Source organism: Vanessa atalanta, chromosome 23 (genome assembly GCF_905147765.1).
Source record: "Vanessa atalanta chromosome 23, ilVanAtal1.2, whole genome shotgun sequence".
Lineage (NCBI taxonomy): Eukaryota > Metazoa > Arthropoda > Insecta > Lepidoptera > Nymphalidae > Vanessa > Vanessa atalanta.
The window spans coordinates 3551035-3570205 of NC_061893.1; the positions used below are offsets into that span (position 1 = coordinate 3551035).

The 19171-nt window shown below is 33.0% G+C and overlaps 1 protein-coding gene across 1 annotated transcript; it reads right to left on the reverse strand.

Moving 5' to 3' along the window:
* Window positions 1-4613: 4613 nt before the first annotated feature.
* LOC125073125 lies at window positions 4614-5719 on the reverse strand. Its single transcript, XM_047683830.1, has one exon. It carries the CDS (start codon window positions 5670-5672, stop codon window positions 4905-4907), a length of 768 nt encoding a protein of 255 aa, XP_047539786.1. The 5' UTR covers window positions 5673-5719; the 3' UTR covers window positions 4614-4904.
* Window positions 5720-19171: the final 13452 nt, after the last annotated feature.

Here is a 19171-nt window from a genome sequence, read left to right on the forward strand (position 1 = left end):
TTAGTTAATAAACATATAAATTATTTTTGATCTATAAATAGCTAATTGGAAAATATCAACAATTGGTGAATTATAAGTTTTCTAGTCAATAAGTCAAATTTTATCTGAAGACGATCGAATGCAACACGCAATTTTCACAAAAGTTTCACAACAGAATTCTCAATCACCTATTTAATTATTATTTTTACATCTGCTACTTCTACATTTACATCGATTTAAATATTATCTTTAATGATTAAATATTATTCTTTATTATTCGCAGCGTTTTCATTTTCACACTTATTGTTAATAAGTTCAACGATATCACCATCAATAGATAATACTTTTTTCTTCTATACTTCAATGGTACATGTGTAAACCGGGCCAACTGTATTGTCTATCCGATTTTACGCTCTGAATAACTTGAAACTACTATTAACTCACTTGTTACTTACTCGGTCAGTAGTAGGATGTATTTCCTATGGAAATGAGAAAATAGTTATATTATTTTCACTATCAATTCTGCTTGTATCTTATCCTAAGCCATGATGTTGATTATATTGCTTTTATATTGAATGTTTGGACTTCTGGAGGCCAGTTTTAAAATATTTATATAAGGTATGAATTATTACGGCTTATTTGGTAATAAAATGAACCACACTAGTGATAAGATCATTAGCCATTATGTTGGACAAGTCCATCATATTATAAGAATGAAGGAATTGATAGACTTTTATTAACGTATATCCTTTGCAAGCATCTAGTTTCCATAGAGTATGGCCACGGTTGATTTAAACATTAATTAAATGTTTTTATGTCTTCATAATTGTCATCCCTTGCACTAAATGTTCTGCGAAAAATGAAATCTAGTTAGTATAGATCAGTTCAGAGTTGACTTGGCAAACAGGCAATTCCCTTTTTTTAACTTGATAAAAAACACAAGTATCAGATCTATTCACACTCAGTATATAAATTTAGAGCAAATAAACTAATAATAAATCAATAAAAAAGGGAATTAAATATCAAATTAATATCTCTCATAAACAAGCAATTATTATTTGTATTTAAAGAAGAATTACGAAAGACATCAACTGTTGAGTTTAATTACTAGTCACGTAATTTATGCATATCTACAATAATTTCCAATCATTCCTCTTCGTATTTTGCATCAAGCATAAAATTCTAAGAATATTTTGCGTAAAACTAACGAAGATACACGCCATGAAATAAATGAACCAATCTTGCAAAAGATGATCAATAGGTAGAATTCCTTGTTCTTTTTTTAAATTTTAGCTTATCATATCTATTTACTTGGTGGTAGGGCTTTGTGCAAGCCCGTCTGGATAGGTACCACCCTCTCATCAGACATTCTACCGCCAAATAACAGTACTCTGTATTGTTGTGTTCCGGTTGGAAGGGTGAGTGTAATCACAGGCACAAGGGACATAATATCTTAGTTCCCAAGGTTGGTGGCGCATAGGTGATGTAAGGAATGCTTATTATATCTTACAGTGCCTTTGTCTATGGGTGGTGGTGACCAGCTACCATCAGGTGGCCCATATGCACGTCCGCCAACCAATGCCATAAAAAAAAAAATCACAAACTACTTTTAGGTGTTCGTGTGCTTTATTATATGCATAAATTTATACTGAGAAGGTTTCCACATTTGGAGTTAATCTTGGATATACGATCAAGTCATAGTTATCACTAAAATACATCACTATCGAAACCAAAATGTAAAATTTCAACTCCGGAATAGTTGTTAGCTTGCAAGATTGGACATTGCAATTTAAATAACACAACTAACAACCACGTACTTGCAAGCATTAACTAATGACAATAAACGTTACATCATGTTCGAACAAGATCTTTTTTATAATCTCCAAGTGTTCCTCCAAGGTTCACAGCTTCAAGTTCCTAATAATTGACCGATAAATACATAAATCCTTCCGTCTCCAATCTAATTACTCCGACGTTTTTATTTATCTCCGTGTCGTCTCGTCGAGATTTATAACGTACCACCACTTCTCGTACGGCTTGACTTTCATCATTTTTTTCATTTTTATTAACAACTATGTTATCTTCGCGTGCAAACGCTACATGCTCAACTTCATAGTTTGCGTGATCTAACATATTCTAAGCTTTCTCAATATTTTTCTTATAGTAACAGTATTGAATGAATTGGGCTAGCTAACTGGACGGATCTGCTCCAATTAAGACTCTATGAATATTATTAGTAGATGTGGATTTTTCTTGCGTAGTGATTTATAGAATAAAACATTTGTTTTATATGATGCGTGTTATTTAACCTCATTTTTACGCATTTTACTAGTATACATATATTCTTCGACGATATTATCTTGCATAAAATTTTATTGAAAAAATACTAATTATGTTTTCTTAAAATTAAAGATGACATCTATGATTCCAAGAATATATAACCCAAGAAATTGAAATAGAATAATTTATTTAACTTCTATCTATCTAAAGTATTATAATGTATATTTAATTTTATACGTGTTTTTCAAAAAAGTTAAGTAAATGAATTAATGAATATATGTAGTAAATATTTATGTTTAAACTAATTATTCGTTAATTATAACAGAGCTTTATTTAATATTATAATGTTAAATGCACAATACTTGAGCATTTATCTGTGTATAAATTTATTTCGTCTATCTCGGAACGGCTCTAAGGATTCGCCTCAAATTTTGTATTTAGATAAGGTTTTCATTTTAGGTTTATGTATATAGTTCTGTTTCAGGAGAAAGCGCATATTGCACAAAATAAAATTACTAAATTACTATACGTAAATCCTTGTCCGGGTACTTCAACGAGTTCAATATATTTAACATAACATAAGGATGACCGGACTCCCTTACATTATATATTAGTAGTATTAAATCTACAATTTTTAATTTTTTTATTCATATGTACCTAGGTACGAAAAAACTGCCTCCTCATCATGTACAATTTAGTGAACCATTTAATTCACCATTGCAAATGATTCCATACAAAAAAATCTCATTAGAAAAGCCCTTACATAGAATTCATTATACCTACTATTATTATAATAGAACCTCAATTAACAAATTAAAGCAAAAAAAAATTAACCTTTTTTTAATAGTTTTCTACTAAATAAAATTATTTACTAAGATACAATTTCCACCAAGTTTCTTGATATTAAACATTACGTGTAAATTAATAAATAATATTGTTCCGTCAATATTTCAGCAATCCATCGTTGTCCTTTTGTTCAATAATATCACCTTATTTAAATAAATACTATATATATACCGATAGCATTATTTTTGCAATAATATAAGCAAAATTTATGAAACGAAAAATGTAATACTCACCTGATAAAATCCCGTAAATGTATTTTTTTACCATAGGTCAGCTCAAAAGTTAATGTCTTTTTCCTCGATTCATCAAGGAAGGCAAAAATTTCGAGAAACAAAATCTACAGATTTCGCATGCATATACTAAGTATGTTTTTGATACTTATATTCTAGAACAATTTTTTGATTCTGTATGACTATGTAAGATATACTATTATTTTATCTGTGGTTTTCTATTATTATCTGTGTTTTTTAAACTAAAATCATTCAAGCTGTGCTCAAATAATTTGTTAACGAATATATGAATTATTTAGAGATAATTAAGGAGAAAACATGGAATATAAATAAGATAATTAATTTTACACGGTCTGTAATAATAATAATGATTATATGAAACATAAGCTATTAGATGTCTAGAAATAACATAAACGTTCTCAGTAATTATGATACGCCAACCATGAACAGCTACGTAGTAAAATAGTTAGTTATCTGTCGTTAGTGTCTGTATTATTTATAATATTATGTTAGTGTGCCGGAAACATATTATAATATTTCTTATAATTATAATATATTTATAATATTGAAATAAATAAAACCATCATACTAAAAATTTTATAATTTCACTGACCATTTAAGTTTAAATAATTTCAATTAAACGTATATTTTAAATAAAACAATGCGCCGTTTTAAATTATTTATCAAATTTCCACACCTCCTCGTTCAACATTTAGAATATATCCACCATTCAATGTAACATAATATTACATAATTTTTATAAATGTTCCAAAAGTATTATTATAATATAATAATAGTTACACAAAATATAATATTAATATACAATACATAATACAGTATTTTGTAATATAATATAAAATACATAACATTATTAACAAAAAGGTACTCGCGTAACCACCTTGTCATGATTTGACAATTTATATATGATGAAATATAATAATATAAAATTATATAGGACTCGATAAATATTAATAAATAAATTATTAAAACTAAATAATATTCCAAACAGCAACGCACCATACCAGCGAATATAATAAATTAATTATTAAATTATATACTTAATCTATGTATCTTACAAAATTGGACATCTGTAATCTTTGAAATAGAAAATGCACAGTACCCGTCGACTAGCCTAGTTATTAATTATTCACCGTAACAATAAAATCAATAAATATCCTTACGTAACATATTTTCTTTAACTAGAATTATTTGGTGCAATGATTATTTAAAAAAAAAACATAAATAACATAAATTATTCAACACACATTACATAATTATTTAACCCTTTTTACATAACTAAGTTCAATTGAATGCGATTATATATTTGGGATAAGCAAGCGTCTTACGGTTAACATAATTAAATAACACTTAAATAATACCTATTCAGCTTAAATAGAGTCGTATAACTTATAATAAATTAAAATAAATGAATACTAGTCTCCAGCTTGCGAGTGCGAAGTCGCCAACGCGTACGTTGACATCGGAGTTTATTTCATTTGTGAAAATGCCTTGTCGTTGCTGTATTTTTGTAAAGGGAGTCGTAAGTCATCTTCTACCAGGTTTTACCGCTTACTGCTTCTTTGCGTAAGCTCTGTAAGCTCTATCCTGAGCTGCAGCTTCCTCTTCGACGCTTCTTCTGTAGTGACCTCCTGGACCGGTCGTGTCGAAGTCGTTGCCGTAGTGTGAGGATGAGTAAGTGTGGCTCTGTGAAACCTGTGGATGCTTCACGATCTCGTACGTTGTTTTCTCGTGCGCTTCACCTCCTGCTACCAGTTTCTTCAATCCGATAATGGCGGATAATAGCAAAGCAATCTTACCAATCAGCAACGCCTTACCAGCGATCAGAGCGATAGCCTGGAATGCCATAGCCAGGAAACCTCCCTTGATCGCAACCCCAGCTAATATCGGCCCTATCATTTTCTTCAATTTACCTCTAGCCTCGTTTATTGACCGGCCGACGTCCGTTCCAATATTAGTAGGTGATATTATAACACGATGCGTTTGCATCAGCTTCGACGTTGCTAGATTGAGAAGTTTGTCGACTTCCTCTGAACTTAAAGAATTCAAGTCGCCTTCTGGTATGGATGAGGGAAACGCTCTACCGTGGTCCGCGATCCGCTTTAAGGAAAAGCCGTCGAATAATGGAAGTGATTCCATTCTACCAGCACGATCCACCAACTTAACTGCTTGGATTTTAAAACATTTCGTGATCTCCTGTGACTTCTCGCAGTCATCATACAACCGTCTGAGCAGCTTCATGCCGACTCCGAAGGTGTCCGCCGAAGCCGAAGCCAGGACGACACTAAAGCACAGGACGATTATCCCGCGGGGAACCATTTTGTAAAATAACGGTGGCTGTCCCGTCAACGTCACACGTGTCCAGTCAATGCGCTTGCGCCTATTGAAATGTGTAGAAAACACATGAGCACTGGCATTTATCTATTTTCACCGGGAACTGCATTTATCTATAAATCTTTTAGAGCGTGCAATCGTTGCATCGTATCGTCGTGCACTGAGGCATGTATGTGCACGTGGATTTTGGCCCGTGTGTGCGTGCGGTGGCAATGTGCTGGTCAGCGGTGGTCGATCTCGTGCTGAGGATAACGTTGCCTATGTCAAGGTTAGTGAAGTTTTAGTACTTTTTAATAAAGTCCGTATTTTTATTATTGTGTAGATACAAATTTTAATTCATTTTTTAATTCGTCTTGAACCTTCTACAACGTCTGCAATTTATAAATGAACCTGTTGCATCTCATGCTTTTCTTAATCCAATTTAGGTCTTAGTATTGGTGTACAAAAAAATATTAATTTATACAATTGTTAAATACCGTATACTTGTTTTTTAATTGACATCTTATATTTTTCTATTCCAAAAATGAACATACGTATATCAATATAAAAAAATTACATATATAACAATTTTTCCTAGTACATGTACTTAAAATAAAATAAACAAAAACGATATTATAAAAATCTACTTGCAAAATTCGTTGTATTTTTATTTATAACTGGCTGTGCCCGCGACTTCGTGCGCGTTTAAATTAAACAAAATAGTTATTATTGTAACCTAAGTCACTCCTTATTATATTAGCTATCTGCCAGAAAAAGTCCCGTCAAATTGGCTCCATTTTCAGAGATTAGCCGGAACAAAAAGACAGACAGACCGACAAAAATTTTAAAAATGTTTTGTATGTGTACCGTGTATACATATGCAATAAAAAGCGGGTAATTTAATATTACAAACAGACACTCCAATTTTATTATATGTATAGATATAGATTACCAAAAGTCTGACCAAGAAAGTTTTAAATATAATTGATAAATTTAAAAAAATACTAAGACTTATTAACTAGTCCTTATGGAATAAATTTCCATCATATTAAATTTTTATTAAAATAGTTTTACAAACTATTTTAATCACGAAATGTTTAGTGAGTATTTTACGATATTATTGGTAGTTTTATTATAGATTATAAATAAAACAGACTATTTTATTTTGTCTATTTCGTTATGTTTAACTGCAACATGTACAGGATGTGTAATGATCTCAATTATAAGACGACTAGATTGTTCAAACGATATTCTATGCGCGAAGTAATACTTAAAACAGAGAACATTTTAAACACCCCACTGATGATCAAAGAGTAGGAAGCCTAACAGCAAATAAAGTCTCCTGTCCATAGATAGACTAAAATACCACCAAAAATGTAATGGATTTAAATCCCTGGTCTTCCATTACGTATCTTATCCACAGGGTCCGATATGAAAATCGAATAACACTTATTTAAAGCCCGAGATAGCCCAGTGGTTAGAACGCATGCATCTTAACCGATGATTTCGGGTTCAAACCCAGGCAGGCAACAATGAATTTTCATGTGCTTAATTTGTGTTTATAATTCATCTCGTGCTCGGCAGTGGAGGAAAACCTCGTAAAGAAACCTGCATGTGTCTAATTTCAACGAAATTCAGCCACATGTGTATTCCACCAACCCGCATTGGAGCAGCGTGGTGGAATATGCTCCAAGCCTTCTCCTCAAAGGGAGAGGAGGCCTTAGTGCTGGGCAGTGGGAAATTTACAGGCTGCTAATGTAAAGCTAAAAATACGTCTTTATAACCTGTTGTGATGTTCCTTCAGCAGCTCAGTCTGTAATTTAACAATCTGAGATCTTGCAGTACTGCCTCCCTTTACTTGGTGGTTCTATGCAGGCTCGACTTGGTAGGTACCACCCATTCATCATAATCTTCCACCAAACAGTCATACGTAGTATTGTTGTGTTCCGGTTTGAAGGGTGTGTGAGCCAGTATAACATGTTCAAATGACATACCATATTACTTTCCAAGGTTAGTAGTGCATTAGCGGTATAAGGAATGGTTAATATTTCTTACAGCGCCAATTTCTATGGGCGGTGGGGACTACTTACCATTATGAGACCCATATGTCCGTTCGTCTACCTATACCATATCATATCAAAAAAGACGCTTTTATTTTAATGTAACAATCTAAGATTCTTTTTTGAGCATTGCGTTACGGTAACACCACACTTACTGACGAGCATTCGCCTGTAACGTAATAATCTAAAAATCGATTTTAAACATTCGCCAATGTTTTTTGCTCTCACTGATGTTATGTTACAATTCGTATAATTAAATGTTATGTAATGCCCAGTTCATCTCACCTACTTATGTATTGCTCGAATCTGAACTGTTAGCATTAAATCAACTTCCGAATTCTTCCGTTGACCTGACACGCCCTTATTTAGTATTAATGTAACGAAATATTTTAATGATTATTAACCCCTTTTCAGTGCGATGGGTCCGGTGACAATACAGTTAGTTTTATTTCTCGAGAACAGTACGTTTTTCAACTATTCAAAAATACCATAAAAAAGTAACAATCTGTATCTCCCACAGCTGGTTAGACGAGTCTTCTTCTCTTAAGGAGACTGTTGAAGAACCGTGGAAACTGAGATGTTATGACCCCTGTGCGATGCTAGTACAAGTATTGCTGTTTGGTAGAATTATCTAAACGAACATGCTTGTTCAAAATCACTTAATGTTAGGCAGTAAACATCTCTCTAAAGTAATATTAAAGTTGAAACCGTATTGCATATATGATTTTCAAGCGATCCGTCCCGGCTTCGCGCGGTTGCAATACTGATACTAAATATACTACAGAACGTCATTATATACAAAGTTTGTTCTTTTGTCATTAGACAATACCAAAAATTGATCGATCGAATTTAACCTATCATTATATCACTACATAGTATAAAACAAATTCGCCCCCTGCTGTCTGACCCTATGTATGCTTAGATCTTAAAAACTACGCAACGGATTTTGATGCTGTTTTTTTAATAGATTGAATGATTCAAGAGGTAGGTTTATATGTATAATAAATAAATAATATATTACAAAAACACTGATCATTTTAGAGGTTTCTAATGTGATGTCGTAAATAAATACATTATTTTGCGCTTACATTGCAAAACGCTGGTTGAACCCTACGAGATAGATCAAAATAATGTACTACACTATTGTACACCTTAACCAGCATTGCAGCCGTGCAAAGCAGGGTCGGTTCGCTAGTCTCTACTAAATTTAAAAGATAGATGCTGAAATCTTGCCACCTCCGTATGCCAATTGCCAATGCCAAACCCTGGTCTAAAATAGAGTATATTTTTAAAAACATGCAAGCACATTTTTTCATAAAGTACTCGAGATTATCGAGCCAATGTCACTACAAGTCAATGTATCATCGCGTGTACCGTATTATACAATTATTGGATGATTACCGATCTTAGAACGTCATGAATGATAGATTACTTGTAATCAGGTAATTTTATTACATGTAACTATAGACATGATGTTTTGTATGATTTCGTGTTAGTCCGTGTTATTGGATTTGTGATTTATTGGATTGAATTTAAATTAAGCACTTAAATTTGTTGTTGTGTTGTCGATTGTCTCGTTCTGTGTAGTGGTTTGTTTATAAGAATGTTTTAATTGGAATTCTAGCTAAATATAATAGGTGGTAAGTGGCTAAACTTATACGCTAAACACCATTTTCTAATTATAAAATAACGATTATAAAGTAATTTTATTCGCTTTTAATTTAGTGTGCTGTATTGTAATTTAGTATCAGCGTTAGTTAGTAGTATAAAATATTTAAAAAATATGGAGCGATATAACTCAGTCGTGTTTAAAACGAATATTTAGGGTTCAAGTTGGGTAAGCGTCACTTTACGTTCATGTAAGTGTACACACTACTCGACGACCTCCGTGGTCGAGTAGTGTGTACACCGGTTTTCATGGGTACGCCACACCGAAGTCCCGGGTTCGATTCCCGGCCTTGTAGATCTGGTTGGTTGTTTGTCGTACCGTCGTTACTTCTGATTTTTCATAACACTTACATTGGGATCAGAGTAATGTATGTGATGTTGTCCAATATTTATATTTATATTTATTTATATGTGATTTATCAAGTGTTTAGTGCTTGTGAAGGTTGTAAAGTGTATATTGGATAAAATGATTAAGTTGCATGTGTATTTAATCCGTGTATTGATGTATAAATAAATAAATATTATTGGACAACATCACATACATTATTCTGATCCCAATGTAAGTAGCTAAAGCACTTGTGTGTTATAGAAGTCAGAAGTAACGTCGATACCACAAACACCCAGACCCAAGGCAACATAGAAAACTAATAAACTTTTTCTACATCGACTCGGCCGGGAATCGAACCCGGGACCTCGGTGTGGCGTACCCATGAAAACCGATGTACACACTACTCGACCACGGAGGTCGTCTGTATTATTATAAGAACATTAAATTTACGCTCGTCACGTTAAAGTCTAAAAAAGCGGGAGAATCTACAAAGTTCAACTAGTTCTATGACTAATATTGTGTACGAAAATCTCTTGAACCCGCTGCATCTTTTGGTATAAGTTTTATATATATTGTTTTTGAAGTTCTTTCAGGTACGTAATAAATAAAATACTTATTTATACTCTTTATTTCTTATTATGAATATAAGTATATAAGTCAACATTTGTCTCATAGATCGATATCTTTAACAACTTCATTATGAATGAAGCAAAAACTTTGTAATACAGTATCACTATCGTGTTTAGTTTTCACAAATTGGACGTGAAACTAATTTTACAGATTGCAGCATAATTTGTTGAAAGATATTAATTAATATATAATTACATTTTTTTACATTAGCAGCCTTTAAATTTCCCACTGCTGCGCTAAGGCCTCCTCTCCCTTTGAGGAGAAGGTTTGGAGCATATTCCACCACGCTCTGCTCCAATGCGGGTTGGTGAAATACACATGTGGCAGAATTTCGTTGAAATTAGACACATGCAGGTTTCCTCACGATGTTTTCCTTCACTGCCGAGCTCGAGATGAATTATAAACACAAATTAATCACATGAAAATTTAGTGGTGCCTGCCTAGGTTTGAACCCAAAATCATCGGTTAAGATGCACGCGTTCTAACCACTTGTCCATTTCGGGTCCCAAAACCCAGAAAGTATTGAAAGAAAGGCAGACAGAAAAAAAATAGTAGTTTTATTTTATTCTCAATTACTTGATTATTATTTTTTTATAAACAAAGAGTTATTATTATTTAAAATATTTTTGTACAATCGGGAATCGAACTTAGACAACAGCCAGTTCCACTATCAACTGGACCAATATTTTTTTCTCTGGACTGTAAGAAATGTTATGTATCGCCCGACTCACACTGGACATGTGATGTGAGGAGTTAAGATCTACACCTTCTACTTACTTTACTCGGTAATACTTGGTGGTAGATACCATCCTCTCATCACATATTCTTTCACCAAATAACAATACGTTGTAATGTGGTGTTCTGGTTTGAGTGAGCCAGTGTAATTACAGACACAAGGGCCATAACATCTTAGTTTACAAGGTTAGCGGTGCATTGGCGATGCAAAGGTTGGTTAATATCTCTTAAAGCGCCAATGTCTACGTGAAGTGGTTACCACACACAATACCACACAATACCATTAGATATTACCATGGTACCATCAGGGGGACCATTTGCTAGTGTACCTATATATGTTATAAAATATACTTACTTTAAAAACATTTAGGAGCTGTATAATATTTTTTCTAATTTTAATGAATCAAGAGTTTGGGCTTCTAACATTCATTGCTATGTTTATGTATTGCTGTTTTAATGTTATTGTTATATTACAGCTTGTTGTTATTTAATATTACATACATAAAAGAAAAATGATAATAATTATGTCGTAATTATTATAATTTTAAGCAATGGTTGGACTATCTATTGTTATACATAACGAAGCATAACTCTTTGGTTAGACGTAGTCGGTTAAAGTAACATTTCTGTACAACCGTTTGTAGAATAATGGCAAGTAGAAGCCAGCGCGTTCTTTTATATTAGACTGTAATGAGTGTACACCTTCAGTCGGTAATCCATGATGGAAAGTAAATTTATTATTTTTATATTTATATTTTTAATTTTTCTTAAAGGCCGGCAACGCACCGAAAAAATAAACTGATCAATGATGAAATTAAACAAGAATATGGAAATGAAATTAATGAATATTAATTCAGAGAGACAGTCGAAATTTTTGTAATTACTGTTATATTGCACGTAGATCCATAGAATCAACTCGCTCTCACAGTACCACAATTTTTGATATTTTCTCTTTTTTCGTCGAATAAATAAATTTTCGTAATAAAATAAAAGTGACTGACATACGTTTAGGTTACGTTTTACTTATAATTTAAATTCAAATATATCGTAGCTAGACTAACCTGTTTTTTTTTAATTAGAATTTTTTTCCGGCGATGGCATATTCAAGAGACTTAATACTACTTCGGCGACTTGCGTTCCAGCTGCTTTCTACGTTGTCAACTTCCTTGTCAAGAATTTTGGCAAGTTTGGGTCTTAGCTTGTAGAAATATGTAACTTCTTATGCCGATAAGAAATATTCTTATAAAGATACACTACCGTGTATCATACCCGATAGCCAGAGGTGGATAGTAAATCAAAGCACTATATACAATATACAATACATATACAATATACTCCTTACGCCTTAATGACCTTCGAACCTTCGAAACCCTTTGTTTCGAAGGTTTGGAATCATAAAAGAATTACTCACAGGTGTCGTCTGACAGATTGCAAATCAATCTAGCTAGGACAACATCGACTCACCCAAAAAAATTGTATTGTTTTTGTAATACGCATATCAGCCAACCCAAAAATATTATGTTCTACAAATTCCCTTTACAAGTAAATAAAATTATTATTATTATTGTTAAATAAATAAACATATTATTTATAGTTAAAAGATTTTTATTCATTTAATATAGTCACTGTTTTCTTTAACAAAATAAATATTATTTTTATAATAATAATTTGAAATACCTTCTATTGGAAATTTATGTTTTATAATTCATTGGTTGATTATTTTTCTTATGAAACTATAAACAAAAATATTTTTTTTTTTTACAAAATAAACAAATCCTAAAGAAAAAAACGTGGACAAAAATCGCCTTAGCCTGTACAGCGCTGTAAAAAAAGTGGCCGGAACTATTTCAAATTACTCTCTTATTATGTTGAGTAAACATTCAAACCATATTTATACTGTAGGTACTTATATCTCGAAAAGGTTAAGATGATTTTGATGAAACTTTCACTTTGGTGATCTTCACCGTAACGTAAGTGTTTGGTTGTAGTGCAGTGTGCTATCGATTTTTACAACATAAAAAAAGAGTTTTTACACTCATTGACACGTATTCAGTTTATAAGTGTACACGATGTTCACAGATTCTAACATGTAATATAATTTTAAAATATTTTTTTTTTATGACATTGGTTGGCGGACGAGCATATGGGCCACCTGATGGTAAGTGGTCACCACCGCCCATAGACAAAGCCGCTGTAAGAAATATTAACCATTCCTTACATCACCTATGCGCCACCAACCTTGGGAACTAAGATGTTATGTCCCTTGTGCCTGTGATTACACTGGCTCACTCACCCTTCTAACCGGAACACAACAATACAGTGTACTGTTATTTGGCGGTAGAATATCTGATGCGTGGGTGGTACCTACCCAGACGGGCTTGCACAAAGCCCTACCACCAAGTAAAATATTTTTTAAAAAATAATATGCCCTGACTGAATGATTCCTATAGTAGTCTGGATGGTATCCGGTATAGTATATACAGAATGAGCTCTTGTGCTTAGTTTTTGTTTTATATTACAGAACAAAAATTACATTCTGTAAGAATTCGCTTTTTATCTCTCCTGTTAAATATTGAAAACGGACTTACGATTATTTTTGTTTAATTTGTTGGCGGTTGGGCAAATGGGTACCACCGCTCATAGACATTGGAGTTGTACGAGACACTAACCATTCCTTACATCGCCAATGCGCCAACAAAATTGGGAACTAAGATGTTCCTTGTGCCAGTGGTTAGACTAGCTCAGTCACCCTTCAAACGGGAACACAACAAAACTAAATACTGACCTTCACCAGGTTTTCGGACCACCTTGTAGGGGGCCTACAATGTGGTCCTGCGCTGCAAAAAGTCACATATAACATTCTAACAATTAAAATATTATATTTAATTATTCTGCGGTAATATAGAGTTTATTCTTACACAATAACTTATATAGGAACCGTTAAAGCATTTAATTGCATTGTTGGTCGAGTAACTACATTAAATGGCTCGTTAGGTTACGTGCGGCAGTTTTTTTTTTATTAATACATTTCCAAGTTCGGAAGTCGTTACTGAATTCAATGCCCTGTAATTTATATACCTACTGCAAATCCGCCTGGAAAGGTTCCACCCATCTTTATATTCTTTCTTCAAGTAGGCACATAAAAGTACTTTTGAATCGTCATGTTACAATGTTGAATCAAATTTGAAGCTAACATCGGTTCGGAAAGTACATTCTACCAAGAAGAACCGGCAACAAGCTCAATGGTTACTCTTTTTCACCATTCTAATTCCAGAGTATGTCAGTAAACAACATTTTTTTTTATATATCCTGCCTAGAACTTAATCAATACTAAGTCCACCCTTTTTTATCCTTATTATAATCTAGAATTGAGTAATATACCACCAAGTTGCAATACTTGGTATTATGTCAGTTTGAAGTGTGTTTCAACCAATGTAACTAGATCCTCGAGGACATCACATCTAAGTGCGCAAGGTCGTTGGCGCATTGGGTAGCAACGCCAATGGCGATGGACGGCGGTGATCACTTACCATTAAATGCATTTACAATTCTGTAGAGCTATTCTGTAACGAAAATTCGAAACACATCCCGGAATACGAACGAGATATATCAGCATGTGATATGGGTCGTTGGCTATAAAATTTATACGTTACAAGTATCACTGTAAGCCGGCTATCAACAACGAATGAAATACGAAGTGAATACATTATACTAATCGATTCAAAATATTAGCTAAAATAACAACAAAAAAATACGTACCAAATAAGTGTATCACGTAATAATATTAAATTCTTACATTCCCTGTCCCTGTTCTTGTCCTATTTCTCTCTCTCTCTATCTTCTATCTATTTGGGATAGGTTGTTATTTCCATCCTCCTCTATTATTTGTCATTAGATCGCTAAAAATTAGCCTAGAATAAAAATTACAAAAATAATACAAAACACACAAAATAAAATTGAGTTAAAATTAACACCAAAGTAATCATAATGAACTTTTAACTATCGCTTTAAAAAATATGACCTCTGAGCTCATTAACGAGATACGTGGAGAAAGCTCAACCACTGCATATGTGCTGGTCGATCTTCCCATGACGAATAATTGATAGCGCACGAACTCTTCAAACTATTGGTAGGTATATAATACAATAGCTTAATGGATTAAATGAAGTGTTTCCTCAATAGAGATGTTGCCAAGATATTCGCAAGTCTCAAGAAGATACATTTTTTTATTACACTACAAAGATTCTAGTCGATTCTATAGAATGTACATTTGAATCTGGTAGCTTTATGTTTAAATCGTCATGACTTTAAGGTCAATGAACTTTATATTTATTATTATTAATTGTCCTCGTAAAAGTATTCCAAATTTAAAATATAATAAGTCTAGGTTTATTTATATAAGAACAGTGCTACTGTTGAACACTTTTATAAGTAATGTGGTTCAGCAATGAAATAAGTAAGCTAAATTGGTGCTTATAACGCATAATTATGATGATATTTCATCAAATTTTGCATGTCGACATATGAAGAATAATATTTCCATGTGACAGGAGAATATTCCTGATTTAAAAAAAATATATATAAATGAATTCTAAATTCAAAAAACCTTTCAACCCAAGACCACGAAATCTGGTTTCTTATAAGATAACCACTTAACCAACGAGATAACAACGTTCAAGCAATAATATTTCTATAACATCAGAAGAAAGTAGTGAATAACGTTAAATTTTACTGTCGTTAATTGTCAGTTTATTTCAAAGCTTTGGATGTTAATTAAAGTATATTGTTTTATTTATAGGCGATAATAACATTTTTAAATCATCGATTGCCCTATATGAAAGAGCCAAGATGCTTTTATGTAATCGATATAGTCAAAAGTTCTATAATTATCAAAAACATTATGTACGTATATATAAAAGTATAACCTGCTTATGTTGGATTTGTTTTTTATTATATAGGTAAGCAGACTATCAAATATTATCAGCTTATATACATTGGCGCCGTAAGAAATATTAACCACTCCTTACATCGCCAATGCGCCACCAACCTTGGGTAGTTCGATTTTATGTCCCTTATGCCTGAAAATCACTCAAGCCGGACCACAACCATAATAAGTATTACTGTTTGGAGGTTGAATATCTAATGAGTGGGTTGTACTTACCCAGAGGAGCTTGTTCAAAGCCCTAATAACCCCCCCACCAAGATTACCTTATCAATGCAGATCGAGGGACTGCGATCTATCAACCTAACATTGAACACATAGGTGATCACGACACCTTAGTCATCTCCGCCGATGTAGATACGCCCTTTTCAATCCTGGGTCGTCGTCACCCTCTGACAGCTGTCCGCATCGTCGGTTTAAAGCGATTGGAAATTCAAATAAAATTGGACTAAATAAAAATAATTATCATCACAAGCTTGACAATATTTGCTATTACAAATGTCACAAGAACAATAGATAACTACGAACAAAATTGCTCGTTCTGTGTGCGTTCATAATCGTTAAATGGTTTACTTGGAAGTCAAGGTTTTGGTTCTTCTAATAGACGTATATTAACTGTATTTTTGACATGAGTTCGTTATAGTTGTACAAAACATACACGCACTATGATGTTGGCTAAGTGCGTATTGTATATAACTGTTTTGATTACCTACATATTTTATTATGGTAGACAAAACAATTGGGATTTTTTTTAATGGTATGACACTTTGAATGGTACTAAATAAGTCATAAGATTTTCGATAAAGTATCTCCTAGTGAGGGAAATGTTCGGAGCTTATTCTGCGAGGCTGATTCACTGCGAGTTGGTGGACACACATTTGGCAGTATTATTCTCATACACATAGTAGATTTTTATGTGATTAATATAAAAAATATTATCATAATAAAGAATATAAGTTTGAGCGACAATATTCATTTAATAATCACTTAACATATAACATACATAAATGGCTGTGTAAATTTCTCCCTGCTGGGCTAAGGCCTCCTCTCCCTTTGAGGAGAAGGTTTGGAGCATATTCCACCACGCTGCTCCAATGCGGGTTGGTGGAATACACATGTAGCAGAATTTCGTTGAAATTATACACATGCCGATGCATGTAAACAAAAATTAAACACATGAAAATTCAGTGGTGCCTGCCTGGGTTTCAATCCGAAATCATCGGTTAAGATGCACGCGTTCTAGCCACTGGGCCATCTCGGCCCAGTTCTGTTTAACCTCACTATACTATATTTCAAATAATCACATCAATATAAATGAAATTACAAGTCTGAAAGTCAATTTCAATATTATCATTAATTAAAAATCCAACCGATGACTCGTCGCTGTTCATTATTAACAAAATTCTAACATTATATTTTTATGTACGTATGCTAATTTCAACTGTACAGCCATTACTATAAAACATCACTAAACCAGCGAAAGTATGGTACTTTTACCAGAGAAATGTTCTTTTATACATAATTTTGTAATTGTAAGTCAAAATTTACTTTTATTACAATGCTTAAATCTTAATTGACTTGATACAAGATCTGTAATGTATATTTTCTAGAAATTATTACTGTTAACGGACTCTTTAGCGTTAGGAATTATTTTTAGGACAATATACACGAGGGAAATATTCAATCATTAATCTTTTAGTTTGTATATAATAAAGTTTTTTATGTAGGAATTATGTACCTAAGACCTATAAATCCCAACAACTCCGCACCACATCCCTACTGCGGGCAAACGGGAACTGAAAATCAAAATATACTTTATTCAAGTAGGATTTTATAATTTTGATATCGTCATTTAACAAACTACATGAGTATAAGTGAAGCTACCACCGGTTCGAAATCAGATTCTACCGAGAAGAACCGGTGAAAAACTCAATAGTTACTCTTTTTCAAATACAAAGTCATGTTAGTTAAATACAATTATACTTATATGTATGTAATACATTCCGCCTGGAAGTCAAGAAGTATTTTGTATATCCATTTATATTTATTAAATAAATGAAGTAGAATTAGTAAAAAAGGAGTTGTTTTTTGTTTTTTTTTATGGCATTTGTTGGCGGATGAGCATATGGGCCACCTGATGGTAAGTGGTCACCACCACCCATAGACAAAGGCGCTGTAAGATATATTAACCATTCCTTACATCACCTATGCGCCACCAACCTTGGGAACTAAGATGTTATGTCCCTTGTGCCTGTGATTATACTAGCTCACTCACCCTTCTAACCGGAACACAACAATACATAGTACTGTTACTTGGCGGTAGAATATCTGATGAGTGGGTGGTACCTACCCAGACGGGCTTGCACAAAGGCCTACCACCAAGTAGTGTTTGTTACCTTTGTCAAGTAACATCTTAACCCAGAAAGAGAAAGGTGTGTTCGTCATAATTCGTCAAACATAATAAATACAATGTATTACGAGTTTCTTAATTATGACTATTTATAACACGCCTTACATTATAAATAAAAATTTTAAAAAAATCTATAAAAATAATTGTTGAAAACGACAAATGAACTCGCTATGGTATTCTTTGGTCTAAGTTTAGATAGTAGACTTTTGAGAATTAATAAGCATGCTTAACACCGTGTACCTATGGGGTCATTATTGACCCACCACAAAACCCGTTTCCAAAACTGAAAATTTGTCACACTAATAGGTTGGGGCTATTCCTCAAAATTAATTATATACACAAACTAGCTGGGCCCGCGACTTAGTGCACGTTTGAATTTAATAAAAAAGTGTGACTTAATTATTATTTTACATATAATTCTAAAATAAAAGCCTAAGTTACTCCTTAATACATTACCTATCTGCCAGTGAAAGTCCCGTCAAAATCGGTCCAGCCGTTCCAAAGATTAGCCGGAACAAACAAACAGACAGACAGACAGACAAAAATTGTAAAATATGCATTTAGTAAAACGCGGTTATTTTAATATTACAAACAGACACTCCAATTTTATTATATGTATAGATTAAGTATGTGTATTATCAATATAAATAAGCATCATACAGTTCTGGATGTCTACGATCTATATATGGATGCGCTTGGTGCTTAATTATCTCGCGGAAGAAATGAACTGAC

What these genes read in the sequence shown, in the direction of transcription:
- LOC125073125 (XM_047683830.1), bottom strand. Translation starts at nt 5,672, where the DNA reads ATGGTTCCCCGCGGGATAATCGTCCTGTGCTTTAGTGTCGTCCTGGCT.